This window comes from Pempheris klunzingeri, chromosome 5 (genome assembly GCF_042242105.1).
Source record: "Pempheris klunzingeri isolate RE-2024b chromosome 5, fPemKlu1.hap1, whole genome shotgun sequence".
Lineage (NCBI taxonomy): Eukaryota > Metazoa > Chordata > Actinopteri > Acropomatiformes > Pempheridae > Pempheris > Pempheris klunzingeri.
In genome coordinates, this window is record NC_092016.1 from 26,496,899 (window position 1) to 26,518,050 (window position 21,152).

The 21,152-nt window shown below is 42.0% G+C and overlaps 1 protein-coding gene across 1 annotated transcript in view; it reads left to right on the forward strand.

The window, feature by feature from the left end:
- The window catches only part of LOC139201532 (cytosolic carboxypeptidase 4), a 123,015-nt gene extending 102,123 nt beyond the window's left edge, over nt 1-20,892 (forward strand). Inside the window, exons 25-28 of the mRNA XM_070830871.1 lie at nt 225-287; nt 501-614; nt 15,662-15,816; nt 20,466-20,892. Of these exons, the coding sequence (XP_070686972.1) occupies nt 225-287; nt 501-614; nt 15,662-15,816; nt 20,466-20,775 (642 nt within the window). The 3' untranslated portion in view covers nt 20,776-20,892. The remainder of the gene's footprint in view (nt 1-224; nt 288-500; nt 615-15,661; nt 15,817-20,465) is intronic.
- The last annotated feature ends 260 nt before the right edge of the window (nt 20,893-21,152 follow it).

Consider the following 21,152-nt stretch of genomic DNA (forward strand, 5'->3'; position numbering starts at 1 on the left):
ATATTAATCATGTTTGCATACAAAGTTGAAATGCATTCTTTTAACTATGGATTATATGCCTTGAAATGTAAGTGATTATTTTCTGTATAGATTTAATTTATATAGACAGCATTGTTATTAATATATATTGATCAATTCATAGTATTCAACAGTTTACAAGAATCATTTTAAAACAATAACAAGCATATAGCTTTTGTCCCCCCCTCCCCTCTCTCTTTCTCTAGACCATTCCAAAGACCTTGGATCGTATCGCACCAGCCTTTTCTTTCAACAGCTGCAACTATTTGGTAATAACCACAACACCAGTTATAATAAAGACAATACTACTTGCTGTTGCTCCTTAATTGAAATTATCACCACACATTATTGCCTGTTATATATATTGTGTGTATGTACTGCATACAGTAAGTCACAAAACAAATAATATTATATTGAATCTAAATCATATGTGAGTTCCCTCTTTTTCAGCTCCAGATTCACTTCTAATTTGAACTTGTCAGGTGGAGAAGTCTCGCTCTGCCACAGCCAGGGTGGTTGTCTGGAGGGAAATAGGTGTGCTGAGAAGTTATACCATGGAGAGTACTTACAATGGTTGCGACCAGGGAATATACAAGGTGTGAGCATGTGTGTGTAACTTTGTGAGTGTAGGCACATTTCACATGTGAAGTATTATATTCATATGAGAAAACATGAATTTCACAGTTTTTGTTTGCTTGGTTTCTGTTTCCCACAAGCACACTAACTCCATTTTTCATGCTGAATACGTCAGTAGACGGCTGTCATGATGGACTGAATGCTTCTCTTCATGTTTCTGCTTTTGTCTGCGTTACATTTCAGACTAAGTTTCATGCTTCAGTGGTCGGTCTGTTTTGATAAACAAATTGGACTGTGAATTGTGTGTGTGTGTGTGTGTGTGTCAGAGGTAGGTATAATAGTTTCAATAAAGAAACAGTTAACAGCAATATACTTATATGTATTTAAATGTAAAAAAAAAAACAGCAAAAGGCAGATGAAGCAGAAAGTGAAGTGAAAGGCAGGTGTGAGCTGTGAATAGTCTCACCCAAGCTGTCTTGTTGTTATGTTGCTGCTCTCTGTGACAGGCACTGGCATATCTTGCTGCGTCTATGGCACTGACACAATTTTCTCCAAGTACATGTTGTATTTTGGATTGGTCAGCATCTGGGAATTTGCATTTATTTTTGTACAGAACTTTGTCCTCATATGTGCTACACTGTAGCAGGAAGTGTCTCTGTCTCCACCTGTCTTCCATCTTCTCTGGGCAGTCTACCATTGTGCACCATGCACATCTGATCGGGTCAAATAGCTTTGCAGTTTGTTTTGGGTTTTTGAGGTAGATGTTCAATAGTCTAATTTTCTTTTTGAAAATCAACTATCATCACATTTTTGTATAGCACTTTTAAAAACAGCTTACAGAGTGCTTTGACAGAGAAGCAAAACAGGATACTGAACAGTGAGGCAAAACAAAAGCAAGGATTACAATGAATTTAGAACAAGAGGAAAATAGGAAAAGACAGAACCAAGAGAGAGAGAGTGGGACAGATATAAAATACATTAGAGCATAAAAAAGTGCAAATATAAACTCATACAAGTAAGAAATAAGAGCAATAATAACAACAATAGAAAACAAACAAACAAATAAATAAATAAAATAGACCAGCACTGAGTAAAAAAAAAAAAGTCACTGACTCTGCAAGCCTCCTCGCCTCAGACAGGTTGTTCCAAAGTCAAGGTGCCACGATGGAAAAGTCACCTTTAGATTTCAGCATTGTCAAAGGATATAAGGCTGCGAACTGGCTCATATGGGGTCAACATTTCCTCAATGTAGCTTTAAGCCTGTTCAGTAAAATTAAAAAAAAAGAAAAAAAAGAACAGGGAGCCAATGAAGAGAAGCCAGGACTGGGCTGATGTGATGTTGTCTGTTAAAACCAGTAAGAAGACTTGCTGCTACATTCTGAACTAGTTTGAAGCGAGAGAGTGATTTGTGACTTATACCAGAGAGGAGAGTCAAATGTAGTCAAATTTCAAGTTTAGCAGCAGAAAATTGCTGCTCATCCAGGACTTTATGTCCTTAAGGCAGACTTGAAGTTTAGTCACCTGATTAGATTCATCTGGCTTTATTGATAAGTATAATTGGGTATCATCTGCATAACAGTGGAAATTAATGGAGTGTTTCCTGATAATATTACCCAGAGGAAGCATATATAAGGTAAATAGTATTGGTCCAAGCACTGAACCTTGTGGAACTCCATGTCTAACTTTAGAGTGGACAGAGGACTCATTGTTAACATGTACAAACTGAAATCGAGCTGATAAGTAGGATTTAAACCAGCTTAATTCAGCTCCTTTCATGCCAATGTATTGTGGGTTGGCTGTTGGCTGATTTGAATTGGCTCTTTCAATTATATAAGATTTCTCTCCAAGTCTGTGAATCTTGCCTTCATTTCAGTGTAGGCCACCTTGGAGTGGGTGTGTTGTCAGTTGGGGTAGACTTCTACAGTTCTGCTTTTTCCTATATAAATAGAAAGTCCAGCTCAAACTGCTTGAGGTTCCCCTGCACCATGACAGTCCTGTACTGATATACATTGACTGCTGTCACGGCAGTATCTTCTACCTTTTTGATTTTAAGTTTTAAGCCATGTACGTGTTTCCTGCACTGGGCACTCGGATCGAATTGCTGACATCCACCCTTGTACAGGTCAGAAAAGAGTGCCTCTGGTCTGAGAGTTGTTGTGTGTATGCCTTCTGCCACTGTGTTTTTTAAACCCTGTTGTGAAGAGAAAAAGAACAACTTCTGTACAGGCTGTGGTTGAAGTCATGGGGCATAGCTTGTTGTTAGTTGTTGGCTCAATAAACTAAGCTAGCTTTATTTATTGAATATTTAGCAGCTATTATAGTTTGTTTTTTTTAAATCCATTTTCGGGTTAAACTGTTGCTGATCTTCTCACTCACTTCGATCTTTTGGTTTATTCCTCTTCTTAGCATAGAAATAAAGACTTCTTAAAGCCGGCAAGCCAAGGTCCTTTGATGTCTGCAGTGAAGAGTTGCACATGTTCCAACAGTCTGTGTTGGCAAGTGTGCTGTTTTATGCTGCAGTCTGCTGGGGAGGCTGGACAAGCTCGTTAATGAAACTGGCTCAGTGCTGAGTAGGAGCCTGGATTCACTGGGGATGGTGGTGGAGAGACGCACATGGAGCAAGCTGCAGGCCATCATGGACAATGTCAGCCACCATCTTCTCCACACCCTGGTAGGACAGAGGAGCAGCTGCAGTGGACGCTTCCTCTCAATGCAGCTGAGGACTGAGCGGCCAAAAGTAACGCAGTTTCAAAAACATAATCACAGCTAACAGTTAGATGAAACTTATGAGTTAAAAATGGAAAACAGATGAGGAAAAATAGTGAATGAGGCCCTTTAATCAGTCTTTACAGACACATTGTCTGCTTTGGCTTTGGCCTCCTGTACTTAGTAGGGTTTAGCTGATGGACGCACTGATGGATCATCAATCTGAGCCCTCAACCATTGTAGAATAAAATAGAATAGAGTTTATTGCCATTTGTACAAGCTTAAAACCAGGTTAAAAACAGGTACATTGGAATTTTTGTGCATGTCCCTGAGTCAGTAATAACAAATAAACAAACAAAGAAGCAAACAAACAAGCATTTAAAACAAGCTGCAAGGTGCGTAAGATGGAGAAACTTCACATTATAAATAGACAGTATAAATTGTAACATTGTAATTTAGAATTCACATTTAGTTTGACCTTAAAATAAATTTTGGATACAAAAGTGTTGGTGTGCAAGTGGTTGATGAGACAACTCACTGTAATACACCTATAACCATGAGAGAAAAAAATATTCTGACTCTGAGTTTTGACTTTTACTAAAAGTGAGTAAAAGCTTTCCAGTCACATGTTTGGAAATACACAGAACATTACTTAGTGTTAGATCCTGAGCGATACTGCCACTGTGTTGGGAGATTTAAATAATGAATGAAGTTACTACTTCTGTGCCCTCTGTGTGTAAATGACATACACAGCTCTCAAATCTCTCAAATCAGTAGTCTGTAGTCTGTAGATAAAATACAGCAGCAGGAATGATAGGTGTATTAGATCTACAGTTATTCTACAGCTATTTAATGTAATCAACTGGCTCAGAGGTTGAGCAGGTCGTCCATCAATTGTTCAGGCTCCTCCTGGCTGCCTGTCAAATAATAATAATAATAATAGCTTGAATTTATATAGCGCCTTTCAAAAGACCCAAGGACGCTTTACAGACAGACAAAACAAAACAACAGAATAGCTGCCAACGGCCTGGGTGAACAAGTGTCTTTTGAGAGCCGACTTGAAAGACTCCAAGGATGGAGCATGGCGGATCTCTGTCGGGAGAGCATTCCAGAGGGTGGGGGCAGCCACACTGAATGCTCTATCCACAAAAGTCCGCCTCCTAGTGCAGGGGATGGAGAGGAGACCTGAGTCAGAAAACCTCAGGTTCCATGAAGGGGTATTCTGGTGGAGGAGGTCCTTTAAGTATTGTGGGGCAAGGTTGTGGAGTGATTTGTAGGCCAGCAAAAGGAGTTTATAGGTGGTGCGGAACTTTATTGGAAGCCAGTGTAGGTGAATGAGGGTGGGGGTGATGTGCTGTCAAGGCTTGGTGCGGGTAAGAACCCTGGCAGCTGAATTCTGCACATACTGGAGCCTGGAGGATAGGGTGGAGTCCAGGATGACGCCCAGGTTGCGTGCTTCAGAGGACAGGGAGATGGAGCAGCCATCCACATGGAGGAGAAGATCTCCAACCTTCCGGAGCAGCGCCCTGGGAACCACGACCAAGAGTTCTGTTTTTTTGCTGTTAAGTTTGAGGTTGGAGGTCATCCAAGTTTTTATTTCACAGAGGCAGTTGACGAGGGACTGTGGAGGGAGCTGAGTGGATGGTGAGGTGCTGAGGTACAGCTGGGTGTCATCAGCGTAGCAGTGGAACTGCAGACCATGGCGACGGATTATCTGGCCAAGGGGGAGCATGTAAATGGTGAAGAGGCGGGGACCAAAGTGTCCTTAGGCAAGACGCTGACCCCAGCTGTGTAAATGTGTGGGAAAGAATAGTCTTCTCCTACATAGATACCCCCTGTATGAATGATGTGTGAATGTAGTGCAGTGGTCTAAAAAACAAGAAAGAAGCTGCACACACCTCCTCCCACCTTGGTCTAAACGTGTTAGACAACAGAGATGCTATACAAGTACAGTCCATTTATGAGCTGTTGTGGGCAGCTCACTCATCAAACAAAACATTAGTTTCTACTGAGCTCTTGGTCACTGGCTCATGTGGATGATATTATTGGTAAGAATGTTTCCTCAACCACAGTAAAACTGTATTTGATGCACATATCAGTGCCAACATGAGCAGTGCATTCCATTGCCTAATCAGCATAAACACAGCCTCAGCTGCATCTCTGCTCCCACCTTGGTCCAAATGTCTTAGTTTGGTGCCAGAAAATGACTGAATAGTTCCTGTGGAACAAGTTCCTGTGTATTCCTGTGTTACTTGTTCCAGTGTTGGTGTCTTTCAACATGGATCATGATTGTTTTGTATCCGTAAGTACTTTTTGTGCTTAAACCTAACCAATCCCTGACCAACTTAAGATAAGATAAGATAAGATAAGATAAGATAAACCTTTATTCGTCCCACATTGGGGAAATTTGCAAAAGATAAGTTAAACAACACGTGCCTATATAAGTAGAATATAATATAAATAGAATAAAAAAGCTATGCAGTATATACAAACATAACAAAGAGATTGCACTGTAGTAGAATGGATGAAGAGATGAATGATTGCACCAGTCAGAGAAACAGTACTGCACAGACTTGAATGAGGAGAAGATATTGTACATGAGTCCAGTTGAACGAACAGTTCTGATTGTACAGTCTAACAGCAGCAGGGAGGAAGGATTTGCGGTACCTTTCCTTCACACACCGTGGGTGGAGCAGCCGGTCGCTGAAAGAGCTGACTAGTGCTAACAGAGTTTCCTGGAGGGGGTGGGATGTGTTGTCCGGTTGGAGGACAGCTTAGCCATCAACCTTCTGTCTCCCACCACCTCCACTGAATCCAGCGGGCATCCTAGTACAGAGCTGGCCCTCCTCACCAGTTTGTCCAGTCTCTTTCTGTCCCTGGATGTGACACTGCTGGCCCAGCAGACTATTCCATAAAAGATAGCAGATGCCACCACAGAGTCATAGAAGGTCCCGAGGAGAGGGCCCTGCACTCCAAAGGACCTCAGCTTCCTGAGTAGGAACAGTCTGCTGTTTCCCTTTTTAATTAAAGCGTCTGTATTGTCTGACCAGTCCAGTTTATTGTTCAGGTGAACACCCAGGTACTTGTAAGATGGTACAATGTCAATGTCTGTTCCCTGGATGCTTACTGGTGTGGGTGGATAGCGTCTGTGCATGCTGAAATCCACCACCGGCTCCTTGGTTTTCCCCGCGTTGATCTGGAGGTGGTTCTGCTGGAACCAGTTGATGAAATCCAAGATTAGCTCTCTGTAGTCTGACTCAAAGCCCTGCATCCTCACAAACTGTGGTCCGTTCGAAAGATAATCCATAATCCATGAGTTTAGGTGGTGATCCACCCCAGCTAGTTCCAGTATGTCCCCCAGGAGCGTTGGTTGGATGGTGTTGAATGCACTGGAGAAATCAAAAAACATGATTGTCACAGTGCTTCCGGCCTTCTCCAGGTGAGACAGGGAGGTGTGGAGGAGGTAGATGATGCCGTCATTCACCCTGATGCCAGGTTGGTAGGCAAACTGCAGCGGGTCTGTGACGGAGCTCACCAGCGGGTGCAGATGAGCAGGACCAGCCTCTCCAGCGTCTTCATCAGATGAGACGTCAGAGACTTTCCCCAGCTTCAGGCTCAGGTTGAACATGTATCCCAGAATCCCACAGGACTGCGCAGGACTTGAAAAGCCTGGAGCTGATGCTGTCTGGACCCGCCGCCTTTCTGGCCTTAATCCTCCTCAGCTTGATAACGGTCCTATGTGGTCCTATAAAGGCTTTGGAAGGAGGTGACAATGTTGTTTTGCCAATAGGGGTGTCGGATCAGTACATTTTGACGACTTTTATTGTTTGGTTTTGACAACCCCTTCATTAAGACCAAAGGGTGTTACTAAAAATAAAGTCATAAATTAAGTAAAGACAGTGATGCCAAATCAACCAACCAAAATCATTAATTTCAATTTCAATTTCAATTTTATTTGTATAGCCCAATATCACAACAGAGTGTCTCATAGTGCTTTACAAAGTTCACTGAAATAAACAAGTGTAAGCGAACAAACAATCTAATAAAGAGTCCAGCAGTCGATGAGGCCAATGGATCAGTCCGAGGCATCACCTGCCCTTTATGACCCTCCTTCTTCGGGAAGGAAAAACTCAAAAAACCCAGTGGGAAAAGAGAAACCTCCGGGGGCACCACAGTGAAGGAGAGATCCAGCTCCCAAGGACGGACAGGCTGTAGCCTTGGACAGACGCACATCCATTGGCTGGTGGAGAACCACATCAGCGGGACCAGGACCAGGATCCATAGGAGCCAGGGAACCACATCAGCAGAACCAGGACCAGGATCCACAGGAACCAGAGAACCACATCAGCGGGACCGGGACCAGGACCCACAGGAACCAGAGAACCACATCAGCAGGGCCAGGACCAGGATCCACAGGATCCACAGGAACCTGAGAGATGAGAAAGCACAGAAACGCTCCAGGGAAGATAGCAAGTTAGAGGCAGACATTTGGCTGACATGAGACATAACGATGGAGAGGAAGAGGAGGATAGAGAATAGAGGAGCTCAGTGCACCATAGGAGTCCCCCGGCAGTCTGAGCCTATAGCAGCATAACTAGGGGCTGGTCTAAGGCCTGAGCCAGCCCTTAAATATATGCTTTGTCAAAAAGGAAGGTTTTTAGTCTACTCTTAAATGTAGAGAGGGTGTCCCCCAAACCCAAACTGGAAGGAGGTTCCACAGGAGAGGAGCCTGATAGCTGAAAGCTCTGCCTCCTGAACTACTTTTGGAGACTTTGGGAACCACCAGTAGGCCTGCAGTCTGGGAGCACAGTGCTCTAGTGCGGTAGTACGGTACTATAAGCTCTTTAAGATATGATGGGGCCTGAACATTAAGAACCTTGTAGGTGAGGAGAAGGATTTTAAACTCTATTCTAGATTTTACTGGAAGCCAATGAAGAGAAGCCAGTACAGGAGAAATGTGGTCTCTTCTTTTAGTTCTCGTCAGAACACGAGCAGCAGCGTTCTGGACCAACTGGAGAGTCTTTAACGACTTATTGGGGCAGCCTGATAATAAAGAGTTACAATAGTCCAACCTAGAAGTGACAAATGCATGGACCAATTTTTCTGCATCATCAGTGGATATGATGGGCCTGATTTTGGCAATATTATGTAGATGGAAAAAGGCAGTTCTAGAAATCTGTTTAATGTGGGAGTTAAAGGACAAATCCTGATCAAATAAGACTCCCAGATTCCTCACAGTGGAGCTGGAGGCCAGATTAATGCCGTCCAGAGCAGTTATGGTAGTGGAAAAGCTGTCTCTGAGGTGTCTGGGGCCAAGCAAAATAACTTCAGTTTTATCTGAATTTAGCAGCAGAAAGTTGCTGCTCATCCGGGACTTTATGTCCTTAAGGCAGATTTGAAGTTTAACCAACTGAGTGGGTTCATCTGGCTTTATTGATAAATATAATTGTGTATCATCTGCATAACAGTGGAAATGAATGGAGTGCTTCCTGATAATATTACCAAGAGGAAGCATATATAAGATAAAGAGTATTGGTCCAAGCACTGAACCTTGTGGAACTCCATGTCTAACCTTAGTGTGGACAGAGGATTCGTTATTAATATGTACAAACTGAAATCGATCTAATAAATAGGACTTAAACCAGCTTAATGCAGTTCCTTTTATACCAATGAACTGTTCCAGTCTCTGTAACAGGATGTGATGGTCGATGGTGTCGAAAGCAGCAATCAGGTCTAACAAGACCAGGACAGAGAGAAGTCCTCTGTCTGATGCCATAAGGAGGTCGTTTGTAACCTTCACCAGTGCTGTCTCTGTGCTGTGGTTCGCTCTAAAACCTGACTGAAAATCCTCAAATAGACTATTACAGTTTAAAAAATTACACAGCTGATTAGCTACAACTTTCTCCAGGATCTCGGAGAGAAAAGGAAGGTTGGATATACAGTCGTATGAAAAAGTTTAGGCACCCCTCTGAAGCTGCATAATAATTTACTCTGTCTGCACAGAAAACGATCACAGTGGCATGCCATTCATTTTGTATTAAAAGCTAAGTAATGGGGTATTTTCCAGACAAAGATTTTTAGTGTAGCAATATTAAGTTGTATGAAATTGTATCAGATGTGAAAAATAGGCTGTGCAAAAATTTGGGCACCCTTGTCATTTTGCTGATTTGAATACCTGTAACTACTTAGCACTGATAAATTGGAACACAAAATTGGTTTGGTGAGCTCATTAAGACTTGAACTTCATGGACAGGTGCATCCAATTATGAGAAAAAGGTATTTAAGGTGGCCAATTGCAAGTCGTTCTTCTCTTTGAATCTCCTCTGAAGAGTGACAACATGGGGGCCTCAAAACAACTCTCAAATGACCTGAAAACAAAGATTGTTCAATGTTACGGTTTAGGGGAAGGCTACAAAAAGCTATCTCAGAGATTTCAGCTGTCAGTTTCCACTGTGAGGAACATAGTGAGGAAATGGAAGACCACAGGCACAGTTGTTGTTAAGGCCAGAAGTGGCAGGCCAAGAAAAATATCAGAGAGGCAAAGGCGAAGGATGGTGAGAACGGGCAAAGACAACCCACAGACCACCTCCAAAGACCTACAACATCATCTTGCTGCAGATGGTGTCACTGTGCATCGTTCAACAATTCTGCGCACTTTGCACAAGGAGAAGCTGTATGGGAGAGTGATGCGGAAGAAGCCTTTTCTGCACACACGCCACAAACAGAGTCGCTTGAGGTATGCAAAAGCACATTTGGACAACCCAGCTTCATTTTGGAATAAGGTGCTGTGGACTGATGAAACAAAGATTGAGTTATTTGGTCATAACAAGGGGCGTTATGCATGGCGGCAAAAGAAGACAGCATTCTAAGAAAAACACTTGCTACCCACAGTAAAATTTGGTGGACGTTCCATCATGCTGTGGGGTTGTGCTGGTACTGGGAATCTTGTTAAAGTTGAGGGTCGCATGGATTCCACTCAATATCAGCAGATTCTTGAGAATAATGTTCAAGAATCAGTCACAAAGTTGAAGTTACACCGGGGCTGGATATTTCAACAAGACAACGACCCAAAACACTGCTCAAAATCTACTCAGGAATTCATGCAGAGGAACAAGTACAATGTTCTGGAATGGCCATCCCAGTCCCCAGACCTGAACATTATTGAAAATCTGTGGGATGATTTGAAGCGGGCTGTCCATGCTCGGCAACCATCAAACCAAACTGAACTGGAGATGTAAGGATGATGGATGATTGTAAGGAGGAATGGTCGAAAATACCTTCATCCAGAATCCAGACACTGATTAGGGGCTATTGGAACCGTCTAGAGGCTGTTATTTTGGCAAAAGGAGACTCTACCAGATATTGATGTGATTTTTCTGTTGGGGTGCCCAAATTTATGCACCTGTCTAATTTTGTTTTGATGCATATTGCACATTTTCTGTTAATCCAATAAACCTCATTTCACTACTGAAATATTACTGTGTCCATTAGTTATTTGATAAATCAAAATGAAATTGCTGATCCAAACACCTCATGATTTAGAAATGAAAATAATGGAAATTGTCAGGGGTGCCCAAACTTTTTCATACGACTGTAGGTCTATTAGAAATCATCCACAAGACCAAACATTTTGAATGTATACAATATACCAAACATCACAAACATCTGAGTTTCCACAATATTTTCTGTGATTCAAATGGATGGACAGATCTATATATTCAACATTGGGCTCTTTAGCTAACAGCCCAGAGAGCAATGTGTAATGTTGTAGAAATGTATGTTCACATTGTGAGCTCACCATTCAATACATTATTTATTGTTTATTTACCTTTCTTCTATCAACCCATTTCTCACACTGTCACTCTGAATTTGTCAAAATGAGGACACAAAATGCCATAATAGCTTGGCATTTTACTGTAAAGAAAGATTTATCATTTTCAGCCCAATAACTGAAGGGGGTGAGAGAAGGATGGGTGATGCCCAGGGAGTAGGATAAAACAGAGTTTACTTTATTTAGTGTATTAGAGATGTCCCTAGACAGCTAAATACAATATTTATCAAAGCACAGATGTTTCATACGTGTGTCCTTAGTGAGCTTTTGGTTTGTATTGGAAAGACTACAGAGAAAACATGGACATAGACCCAGATCTTGATTTTCCTACAAGACCAAACTGGAATTTTTGTATGTAAAAAATGTACAACATGATTTTATCCGTCTTCTTAACTCACTTAAAGACTGTAATGGTTTTTAGACTGAAAGAGACTTTAAGACTGTTTTTATCTGTGGGCCCCTCCCCTCTTTTAACAAAGGCATGGAGCACTTCATCTGGCTTTGTGTTTGGGTTTGTTGATAATTTTATTGATAATTTTAACTTGTTCTGGGAGCGCCAGTCCTTTTTTTCCACCCCCCACTCAATCAGACTATCTATTTGTAACTATACTCTGTCCCCCTGACTGTGCCTATTTCAGTACCCCCAGAATGTCTGGGTCTAGCTGTTATAAATATTTTAACTGTTGCCTGATATCTACTCATCAGTTGTGCAGTTTTAATGCTCAACTGGTTAAAGTGGGTTCAGTCTATCCTCTGCTTTGTGCCCTTATTTACAGACCATCGTAGTCAAACAAGGAATTTACTCTGGATTCTCTGACTTCCTATCCCTTATCAGCACTAGATTTGATAGAGTCTTGATCCATGGAGATTTTAATATTGATGTCTACTTCCCATCTAAACCATTAGCCTTAAATCACTTCATGAATCTGCCAGACTCATTCAACCTTGTCCAATCTATCTAATGCCCTACACGTGAATGAGGTTTTCATCTGGTTTTCCTGTTAGCAAGTTTAAAACCACTGATGTGTGTGCGCGACCATAGGGCTGTTTTCTTTGCAACCACTCTACCTCACTTAGCCCAATAGTCCTGTGCCTCAGCCCCCTACCCTTGCCATATTCACTCTTCCACTGCCTGTCAATTTTCACTTGATTTTATTGCAGCCCATACTTCAGTCAGACTTACTTCATATGCCATACTTCAGTGGCACATGCTCTTTCATTATTGACCCAGTTGCCCCTCTTAGACAGATTAAAATCAAACCTAAACATCAGCCTTGGCTTACTAACAGGAGGGACTGTAGAAACACAAATGGAAAACAAAAAAAAAGAAGAATTTTCTATGATATCCTAAAAGACCAGTTTGTTAAATATCAGGAACCTGTCAAGACTGCAAGAGATAAATACAACTCTTCTGTCATCACAAAGAACCATAAAAATCCAAGGGTCCCGTTCCTAACTACCAACTCTATCATTTCTCCACCTCCCCACACCAACTCCCAAATGGCCAAGTGGACAGCATTCATCTTAGTATTTCCCACCCTGTATAGGACCTTTCCATCTTCATAACAAATCTGCTGGGCTTGATCTGTTTTAAATCCATAAACCAACCTGTCCTAATTTATACTCCCACATGAAGGCTCCTCCTTCTAGAAGTCTTGCATATCTGTGGCCCTAACATCCTCTCCATTACTAATAGCTCTCTGGCCACCAGTGCTATTCCGTCATATTTTACACATGCAGTTGTCCAGCTTGTCCAAAACAAATGTACACGCCTTCATTCTCAACAATTTCAGGCTCATTCTTTTTTTATCTAAAATTGCTGAAAAGGTTGTTATGTCACAGCTCATGCCCCACCTGAATCACAATAAGATCCTCAAGAATTTCCAGTCTGGTCTTGGGGCTTCCATAGTACAGAATCAGCCCTGCTCAAAGTTTCAAACGACATGCTCCTTGCTACTGATTCTGGAAACTGTTCATTACTACACTCATAAGATGTCAATGCTGCCTTTGACATTGCTGACCATGCTATATGAATTGACCATCTCAAAATGGAGCTGGTATTGTTGGCAGAGCTCTGGGCCGACTCTATTCATAATGGAATAACAGAGCTTTCTTTGTATATTTATTGAACCTGCCTTTCATCCACAGCTAATATTTCCTCTAGGGTCCCCCAAGGTACTATTCTAGGTTCAATTCTTTTCTCTAGACACATGCTTCTACTAGGTAAAATAATTCCAATTTAGACTTCACTGCTATGCAGATGACACACAGCTTTACCTCACCCTGAAATCTGATGACCAACTTAATCTACATAATTAAAAAAAAACTGCCTTGAGGACATAAACTGCTGGATGGCACAACATTTCCTTCAACTAAACAACAAGGAATCTGAAATCATTAGTTTCCGATGTCCCTATTTCCACAAACATTATTGCCACAAACCTGCCAGCTTCCTCCAACGTAGAAGTATCATAGTACATAGTCATAACCTGATCTTGAAAAAGTAATCCATGCTTTTATTTCATCTGAATTTGGTTACTGTAACTCCCTATCTTGGTATCCATCAATGTTCCATGAAACAGCCATAACAAGTTCACAGTTAGTCAGTGCTGGCTTCTCTTCTCTGGCTTCCCATTCAGAATCAGTTTTAAAATTCTACTGTTTTCTTAGTCTAAGTCTGCGTCTTGAATGGGCTACCTGCACATTTGTCAGAGCTCTTCTGCACCCCATACAACCCCCCACACATCTCAAGTCAGCTAACCGGGACTTCTCGGTCATTCCATGGTCTAGACTGAAGCACAAAGGAGATGGGAGCTGTCGCTCAGAGGTTAAGTGGGTCATCCATCAATCAGAAAGTCGCTGGTTTAATCCCTGGCCTCTAAGTCTACTTTTGAGTAGACTCAGAGGCATTAGCAGTAGAATACATTCTACTGCTCAAAGTATCAAAGAATACTTTTAGTTGTAGAATGAGTCTTTTCCTTCACACACAGTTGTGGTTGTAGTCAGCACGTGTGTTTACTTGAGTGCATAAACTTGTCTTCTGATTAGAAATAAGAACAATTCTTCTGTAGGACACTAGGAGGAGCAGGTTTGGTTATTAGCAAAAAAATTAAATGATTATTCATAAGATTGAACACATCAGTATACTTATTAATATCAGTAGAATTATTAATGGAAAATTAATAATATCGGGGCATCACCCTGGGATCAGGGACCAATAACCAAACTGTGAATTCAGTCTCAAAAGAAATTCACTTAAAATGTTGCTATTTACGCATACACATATGCACAATAATCACAAACAACTACTCTTTAAATGCATAATAGAGTTTATTTAACTCAGCACAATGATCGGTAATCAATAATACTTCATTTGATAAACATCTACTATTCAAACAATGTACAAGCAGCTATTGGTACAAATTACTAATAAGTCTAAAAGATATAGGCGAGCATACAGCGTGTGTGTGCGTGTGTGTGAGGGAGCGAGAGGGAGGGGCGAGGAGGCGTAAGATGGTGATATATTCACGTAAGTGGAAGTGTGTTTGTACATGTAGACGAACACGTGTAGGTTAGTAAGGAAAGAAAGAAGAAAGGAAAGCACTCAAAGCAAGTCTATTCTATCACTCAGTGACCCGACCTGTGAATCACCGGTCGTGACACTGGTCCTTTAACTGATAAAATACCGGCCGGTTGTTAACACAACAAAAACCCCTGCGTGAAATAACAGGCAATGCATAAAAAGAAAATTAGCAGCAACAGAATCTTTACAGGAACAGGACTTAGCGGTCTGGCAACTTAGCTTGTAGTTCACAAAACTTACAGCAAAAACAAACTAACGTACTAACTGTGTCTGCCCAGACAAAAGCCACTGCATCAGTGGGGTTAAAGGCGTGCTGATCCTTAGGTGGCAGTGTAGGAACAGCGGGAGTCGACTGGGAGTGCAACAGAGCGGGGCGTAGAAGTTATCCTTCTCTTTCTGAAGAGAACAGAGAACTGTCTCTCCCTTCTGCAGGTCAAATGGGAGGAGCTGCGGGTTGCTTGGTGTTCTCCTCGGGATCCCAGCATATGAGGGACATGAAAAACGAAACAAAAAGCAGGGAAACAAACATACAAACAAGAACAGCCGGTTGCTCATCCAGCGTGTGTGGGGGAGGCTGTTACCTAGGTGTTAAGGGTTAATGTCTGATAAGCGAATACCTCCTGTAGCAACTTGGGTCTCAGTGGGAAGGCGGTATGGCTTTGGTGCATGCTGGTTTTGTATTTTTGATCAGGTCAAGGCCGCATCGTGGGGCTCTTCTGGGAGTCCGGTGGATTTCTTCCAATGAGACCCTGTGATTTGAATCCTGGCCAAAACTCTCGCTTAGTTAAATTTGTAACGTCTGAGGGAGTTTTGGCGCCCGTTTCTTTGTTTCAGCGCTTGTTCCTTTGTTTCTAGCTTTGGAATTTACATGTAGGCCTTTCTTTATTCTCCCACGTAGTGAGGGCCCAACACTTCTCAACTGTATGTGTGTGTTTGTGTGCATGCAGGGCCTGCAGATAGGAACAAGGGAGCTGCAGGAGATGGGTGTGAAGTTCTGCCAAAGTCTGCTGTCTGTAACCAAAGACATGAAGACTCTTTACAGCAAGAGACTCATCAGTCACATTGATCTGGACCACAGCATCCTGGATCACAAGTCTCACAAGTAAGACACCATCCCGACAAGGCCCAAGGCAGGTCCATTATTGTCAAAATGCTGTCATAGGGGTAGAAAAATGAGAATAAGTAAGGACATTGTCTTGCTGGTTATATCTATCATATCTACGTACAGACAACACATGAAATCATACATTTTCACCTACAAATGGAAATTTGCACATAGCACTGACAAACCTGAAATATATTACGGATCATTAATGCAGGTGATATTGCATTAGAAGGATGAAGTGTTTCTTCCCATCTCTTGGTGTCTGCAGGCATACTGTGGCAGTGATTTTTAGTTTTGCATGTTTGAATTGTTATGCTCAAAATTCAAAAAGGTACATAAAGTTGAATACATACTATGGAGCCACTGCTTGATATTTGGTTTAACCAGCTATAAGTGTCTGATGTGAGGTCCAGTGTGTGCTAGACTTGTGTTCATGTAATGGTGCAAGCTGTGGAGCAGAGTGAGCACAATTCCAGTTTGAATTTTCAGTATTTTTGGTCTCAGGCTGCAAATAAAGCAAATGAAACAACTGTAATGGCTGTAAATGCAACCGTGAAAGGGCTAATCCAGATTGAAATCCATCATGCATAAGCCACAAGCCTCAAGACAGAATCCTTTGCAGTTTACAGATCAATCCTCGCCTCATGGATTTTTGCGAATAATCACCATTACCATGGTGCATGTGATGTTGCTTTTTCACGTCATATAAACCTAATGTTTTGATGTTAGTATTACTTTGCATAGTAAAAAAACCCTCTTAGGAGATGTTAAAAGGTATTCTGGGAAACTAAAGTGTATGTCGATAAGACAGGGTGAGGATAAAGTTGGTAATCACAACATTTTGTCCGAAAACTGGTGAGTACTTCAGATCTGCTGTGCTGTGGACGCCTCACTGCAGTGATTGATGCATGGATCTGAAATGGAGCTGAATGGCTTCTATTGATTTTCAGATGGCCATTCCATCTGCGTAGTGAGCTCTGGGGGGGGTGGTCTTCTCACCTGAATACACACTATCTGTGGTGTATTAGTTGTTTAATTTCATCTAATTCCCTGTTTATTCTTTCACTGGAGGGGTTTGTGTATCCATGTGACACTGGGAGCAGTGTTGTTAGGTGCTAAAGTTCCTTGAACGATGTTTAAGACAAATTGGTCTCAGGAGATAGACAGACTTAGTGCGATACTTAGAACCCATGAAATGACCAAAATAGAAAGGCAGCACCCTCAGGGCGGCTGTGGCTCAGTGGTAGAGTGGGTCGTCCCTCAATCAGAAGGTCGAGGTTTCGATCCCCAGCTCCTATGGGTCAACATGTCGAAGTGTCCTTGGGCAAGACCCTGAAGCAGCTTCAGTATGTGAATTAGTGTGAAAAAATAGTCTCCTGTATGGATGATGTGTGAATGAGGATCTGATGTAAAAGCGCTTTGAGTAGTTGAAATGACTAGAAAAGCGCTATAGATACACAAATACTATATACAAATACAGACCACCCTTCCAAGAAGAGAGAAACCAGGACCACCTCATGGAGCCAGAGCACAGAATGCCTGCCGGACAGACCTGATATACCCAAGACTGTAGTGAGGAAGAAGTGGGAATTTCTCACTGAGGTCTTTAACTTCCAAAGTTTGGAGTAGTTGGAATTCATGTAGGTGGGACACTAGCTGTGGAGAAAACCATCAGTTGGGTCAGTAGACAGGTACTGGGAGACTCGAAGGACTGCAGCTTTGGTGGTTACCAAAGGAGTTCAGGAAAGGAAGGGAAAACCAGAGTTTGGCTCAGGCTGTGTTCAACTATTTACCCTGACTGAGGATATTATAGAGTGTGAGACAGACAGGCAGATTTGTATCAGCAATAATGAAGGTGTTGTAGTGGACCATTATGGTGAAGAGGGAGCTGAGCAGATTTTGATTTACTGGTTGAACTACAACCCTCACTTATGGTCATGAGCTTTGGATAGTGACCTCAAGAGTGATACATCAAACACAAGCAGCCAAAATCTGTTTCCTCAGCAGACTGGCTTGGCTCAGCCTTAAAGACCAGATGAGGAACTTAGATATCCTGGGGAAGCTGGTAGAACCACTGTGTCTTTGTGTCTAAAGGAGTATCTATCATTAGGAGTGCATGGAGTATCTGGTACACTCTGGACTGATCCCAGCCAACCACAGGGCCAGCACATAGAGACAGACAACTATTAGAGTCACAGATGAACCTACCTTTGGACTGTGGGAGGCAGCCAAGGTACAAACACGGGGAAAACATGTAAGAGATCCCAGAAAGAGCCCAGAACCTTGAACCTTCTTACTGTGAGGCAACAGTGCTAGTAACCTGGTAGACCATACTCCCACAGTACCCCCCCACAGGATTTGCCGAGGGACATGGTCATAAGCCTTCTCCAGGTCTACAAAACACATGTATACTGGATGGGAAAACTCCCATGACCCCTCCAACAGCCCTGCAAGGGTAAAGAGCTGGTCCACTGTTCCACGACCAGGACAGACAACCTCTTGACAACTTGGTTCAACAATCGGGCGGAGTCTCCTTTCCAGCACCCTGGAGTAGACTTACCCGGGGAGGCTGAGCAGTGTGATACCCAGATAATTGGAGCAAACCAGCTAAATAAATTAAGCCAGAGCCTGTTTCGTAAAGATGTGCATCTCCCAAGCACCGCAAACTTCCAAGATCATATTAGGACTTCTTTATTGACACAGATGAAATAAGTTACATGAAGAACAGAGTGATCCAAAAAGCCTATTATTCAGCTCGGGCACAGCTTTGTACACTGTTGGCATATCACAACTGTGGTGTTGAATTTCGAATGAAAAAATATCAATCCAATCCAATAAATCAGAGTGTAAACAAAGCTGCTGGTGGCTGCTGTTCCTCAGTCACACCCTGGGCCCTCAGATCCAGCAATTGCAGTGTATTGAATGCACACTGTAGACAAGCTGTCCTGCTTCATTACCATTCACAGCACACAGATGACACTAACACACACACTAAATAATTTGCTGTCATCAGTATGCTAGGCATACACTGTCTGTCCCCTCTGTCTCTCACTCCTGCTCACTCTTTCTCTCTCCTCCCTTTCCTTTTCTCTTCTCTCCCTTCTTCTTTCCCCCTTTTCCCCCTCTCACTCCGTCTCCCTCTCTCCCTCCCTCTGTCTCTCAGCCCCAGTTAGATGAAAATCAGTGTGCGTGTCACATCCTGTCTGTCCCAATGGAGTCCCAGTGTGTCTCTACAAGCTCCTCCACACACACCCACTCACACACACACTTTGCATTGCATGAGGTGTGTGTATAATCAGATTAGTGTTTACTGGGACTTTCTGTCAACTGTCAATCACAGTGACTGTAGCTGAGCTCAAGGTCACAGTGTGACGACAGACCCCAGTCATAAATATATTCAAAAACTACAAACAATTTGTCAGATGTGTTCAGGTGTCCATCATTACAGCTACAGGTTGTGCAGACTAGACTAACACACTTCGCTGTAATGGACATTTTTCAGTTTCAGTGATAATTTCATAGCATGTTGGATGGGAATATTTCAACATCCACCCAACAGTGGGTCTATGTCATATTTTCATACAGAGAGAGATAAAGTGGTCATTGCTAACTTTAAAGCTACTACATGGGAAAAAGTCCAACTGAAACTGAATTGCACATTTTGTATGGTTATTTTCTGCTGCACCATATGAATCTGAATCTTCTTTATGTTTTTTGGATTATTAGTAGGAATGGCAATGTTAGCAGTGTTAGTTGGTTAGTCCACAAGCATGCTGTTCAAATCATTATGAAGACATAGCATTCATTATATTGAAGTCAATGAAAAGTCATTTCACAAACTGGGTGAAGTTGAGTCACTCATGTACTTTGTCTTAAGGATGAGGTATAAATCCTGTGACTTATGCCTCAAGTCAAAACATGATTTCCAGTACAATCATAACTCCGTTAAAACACTTTGGGGTGAACAGTAGCTGCCTAGTTAATTCATCATAATGCCAAGAACAGAATCATGTGGACATTTATCATCAGTAATGTCCTTGCTACAATGTTTTAAACTTGTTCAATGAAATAACTCACTAGGAACATTTCTGACGTTAGGGCTTGGATGGGATTTGGCAGGCATATTTCCTCCCTATATTACTTATGTATGTCCACAATTTCATTCTTGTGGTCATTAACCAAAACTTGTGACCATAAAAGACAGTTGAACTGAGAATTGACTGGTTAGATTTGAAATTAAGCAACATAACCAGATCCAAGTTCTGCCTATAGGGTGGGAGCAACACAACACAAAGAAAAAGACACACGGGAGAAACAAGATGTAGAGGAGAGGGTGTTAACCAGTTAAAGAGAGCCAGTGAACAATGCAAAGAAACAAAAGACTGGCTGTAATATTGAAAGGGCAGAAAAAAAAGACAAAGAACGAACGATTATTCTGCTGGTAGACTGTTATGGTGGTAACATGCCAAAAAAGAAGGATGAAAACTGTTCACAGGTAATGAATAAATATTGGAAACATCACTTTTGTGAAATATTTCCTGTGGAAGGAAACGCTTGTACTATGTTTGTTCTACATGGTGGATAGACACGGCATGTTCTGGTGATCAACCCTTAACTTAACGTAACTGTCCTCTTCTCTCATGTAGCTGCTTTGAAGATGATGAGCCTCCATGTGTCGAGGAGATTGAGTATTCCACAGACTGTCCCGCTCTGAAAGGCACTGATTTGGATTCAGATGTCAACAGCAACATGGCCAATGCCGATGAAGAGGAGGAGGGCGACAAAGGACATAGGGGAGAAAAGCATCGTGTAGGCAGCACTGGCCAGTCGCAGCAGTCAAGCCTGAAGAGTCACCTATTCCCTCACCAGATCAGACAGACATCCATCGAAGCACTCAACGAGAAGAGACAGACGTGCAATGCTGTGAGCCTCACCAATGGACAAATCTTCAGTTAAAAGAATATTTTTACATTTTTGGAGATGAAAGCCTCAGCTTTTCTCTAAAAAGTCTTCTCAGAACTCTAAGCTCTCCTTGAAGAGACATTAGATTAGATTCAGTTTTATTGTCATAGCACAGAGTACAAACAAAATGCAGTTTAGCATCTATAACTACATTATAGTCACCTAGAAACCATTTATTAAATATTTATGTACTGATTACAAATCAGAAATAGGCTGAATAAAAATACTACACTAAAAGTCTAGCTAACTAATCTCATGGTCCACTCACTAGTTTTTTGCAGATCTTTCATCCACATCTTAAGGTTTTCATCACTTTGTGGAGTTTGCTCAGCTGTGGTGGAGAGGTGACCTAACTTCAGTCACATAATCAC